Source organism: Gymnoscopelus braueri (genome assembly GCF_963280865.1).
Source record: "Gymnoscopelus braueri genome assembly, chromosome: 12".
NCBI lineage: Eukaryota > Metazoa > Chordata > Actinopteri > Myctophiformes > Myctophidae > Gymnoscopelus > Gymnoscopelus braueri.
Genome location: NC_137614.1, coordinates 48,350,148 through 48,353,298, shown reverse-complemented (window position 1 = coordinate 48,353,298; position 3,151 = coordinate 48,350,148). Strand labels below are relative to the sequence as shown.

The window sequence follows — 3,151 nt, the reverse complement described above, 5'->3', positions numbered from 1 at the left end:
AAAGAGAATTTATGGTTTGGTTCAAATTAAAAATATTCATTGGTTGGAAGGAGTTTCTTAACTTACGGTAACTTAAGATATAAGCTTAAACCAAAGTGAAAAAACTAATTCATGTAAAAAGAATACATTGCTTTAATTAAAAAAATTGATTTAATTATAATAAAAAATATTCATTGGTTGTAATAACTTATTTAATTTAAACTAATTGAATATATTAGCTTTGGAGAAGGGTAATTTTCAAGTTGAGAAAAAGTAAAATAATTACTTGTAACAAGTTGAAGCAATTTTTTTACTTTGATCCAAAGCCTCAATTTTTACAGTGTACTCATTATGCAGAATGTCCCGTTTCACAAGTTTTCAAATGTATACAAATATTTTGAAAATAGCCGATCTACAAGCTCACAATGCGTTGCATCGCGAAATACTTGGAAATACTCCATAATTTGTTTTATTTGAATCCTGGAAAGTAACAGTTTTGAACATACTGTAATGAGATTTCCGCCCGACATTGAGAATTCTCAACCGATTATTATCAAGCGGTTTGGTTTGTTACAAATGTCAGATCATATAGTTATGCTATGCTATTGGTTAAATTAAAAAAAGGGGTTTTACCCCAAATATTGCACCAATGAGTATTACAAAGCGCTTCTGACTAAACCTCTAACTCCATTCTAACCTCTAACTCCATCCTCAAACCTATCCGTTCAAACCACCTAACTTTCTTTTGCGTCTGACTTTGTCATTCTAATCAATGATGGACAAAACCTCCAAACTCCACTTGAGCAAGATATGGGTAAAATGATAATAAAATAAGGACACATTCAATCTGACACACAGTTTTTAAGTTGCTTGATTCAGTATTTAGATATTTGATATTCATTGGATCAGGCACGCCCCCTTTCTATACAAACCTATTGTAACTTCAAACAAAATGTTACCATGTAGATTAATGAAAAATACCTGTCCTTGGTTCTGGTGACTGATATTGTCCTTCTAATGTGTGAGGCTTAGCATCATCTTCTTCTCCAGTTTCTACAGGCTCCTCCTCATCGTCTTCCTCCTCCTCCTTCTTTTTTTTTTTTTTTAAACGAAAAAAAATATCAAATGAATAAATGATAAAAGTAATTGAAAAATCACAGCCCCCTCATGTATTAGAACCAAGGACGGGTGTCTATGATTTATCTAAGATGGTTAAAATGGAGTTTGAAGTTACAATGGGTTTGTAGAGGAAGGGGCGGGCGTGTCTGATAACATACTGAATCACAAAGACGATAAAATGACCACATAAGCATTGAAAGTTTGAAAGTGAAATAGCCCTTTAAGTAGGTTATTTAAGTGGGTGTGAATAGACATTTCCTGAAAAGTTGATATTTTGGACATAGTTGGTTTCTGCAGAGATATGATTCAGAAGTGTCCGTCACTATGACTCAGACATAACCATATAAAGAGTCCACTATTACTCAGTCCAAAACTATATATAGAGTTCACTATGACTCACCCATAACCATATATGGAGTTCCCACCGCAGCTATAGCCTGCATGGCCAGACTAATATCACTGCGTAGATATTAGCCTGAAATCTGTGTGGAACCTGCATTTCCAAAGGTCAAATTAAAAAAATGCCTCTGTGGTGATAAGCCCCGCCCCATAGTTGCATACTGGGCCCTGATTGGTCCCTCACTACTTCGGAGGGAGTGAAATCCAATCACAACTGAGCGGTGCCAGACCAAATCTGCAGAGGGCAAGTTTTTTTTTTTTTTGCAATGGCATATTTGTCTGGTTTCCAGGCTACCGCAGCTACACCCAAATATGGCTGACTTTGTCAGCATGACATCAGACCCAAGAGACTTAGAGCACTAAGCAAGAAAAGTGCTATATAAATCTCAGGTATTATTATTTGGCTACGCAAAACGTAAAACTCATCCGTTCGCTTTCCTATCTGAACTCTATTTTGGAAGATGGCAGGCAAAATGTCCCTGAAGAGGAGGTTCGTCGCGGACGGCGTCTTCAAGGCCGAGCTGAACGAGTTCCTGACCCGCGAGCTCGCCGAGGACGGCTACTCGGGCGTGGAGGTGCGCGCCACCCCGACCAGGACCGAGGTCATCGTGCGGGCCACCAGGACCCAGAACGTGCTGGGAGAGAAGGGCCGCCGCATCCGAGAGCTGACCGCCGCCGTCCAGAGGAGGTTCGGCTTCCCCGAGGGCGGCGTGGAGCTCTACGCCGAGAAGATCCCCGCCCGCGGACTGTCCGCCGTCGCCCAGGCGGAGTCCCTGCGCTACAAGCTGCTGGGCGGCCTGGCGGTGCGCCGGGCTTGCTACGGCGTGCTGAGGTTCGTCATGGAGAGCGGCGCCCAGGGCTGCGAGGTGGTGGTCTCCGGCAAGCTGAGGGGCCAGAGGGCCAAGTCCATGAAGTTCACGGACGGCCTGATGATCCACAGCGGAGACCCCGTCAACCGCTACGTGGACATGGCGGTCCGCCACGTCCTGCTGAGGCAGGGCGCGCTCGGCATCAAGGTCAAGATCATGCTCCCTTGGGACCCCAGCGGCAAGATGGGTCCCAAGAAGCCCCTGCCGGACCACATCGTGATTCTGGAGCCCAAGGAGGAGACCCTGCCCACCACGCCCATTTCTGAGCATTTCAAGGGGGTCTAAGCCCAGTGGTTCTCAAACTTTTTCGCGTCAAGGATCCCCAAATTGATATATATTTGGCGGCGGACCCCCATCTGAAAAGGTTTTGTGCCAGGGAACCCCCAAAGAAGAGAAGATTTATGTACAAAAAATATACATATATATTAAAACTTTTCCAAACATTTTCGATATCTTTCTAATAAAAAAAAAAAAAAAAAGGAGATACAAGCTTGCAGCGTGGTTAAAAAAGGACTATATATATATAAAAAATGTCCCCAAAAGTTTCAATATTTTTCTAATATTTTCAAAAAACGCAGATATACAAGCTCCCGGCATGAGGTGACGCGGGTGAGCTTGTAGATCTGCAACGTATAAATGGATAAAGTGGTTAAAATTATATGCTATATTAATTACTTTTGCTGGGTTCCCCTGGAACCCCCTCAAGGACCCCTGGGGGTCCACAGACCCCACTTTGAGAACCAGTGGTCTAGCCTGAGGTGCCCCAGGGAACACCTGTTGTACCC

At 43.1% G+C, this 3,151-nt stretch overlaps 1 protein-coding gene across 1 annotated transcript; it reads left to right on the top strand.

The window, feature by feature from the left end:
- Positions 1–1,958: 1,958 nt before the first annotated feature.
- On the top strand, positions 1,959–2,651 carry LOC308096972 (small ribosomal subunit protein uS3-like; the record flags this gene model as incomplete). The annotated part of the gene is made up of 1 exon (XM_080444503.1): positions 1,959–2,651. The coding sequence occupies one exon, from the start codon at positions 1,959–1,961 to the stop codon at positions 2,649–2,651; it is 693 nt and encodes a 230-aa protein (XP_080300629.1).
- Positions 2,652–3,151: the final 500 nt, after the last annotated feature.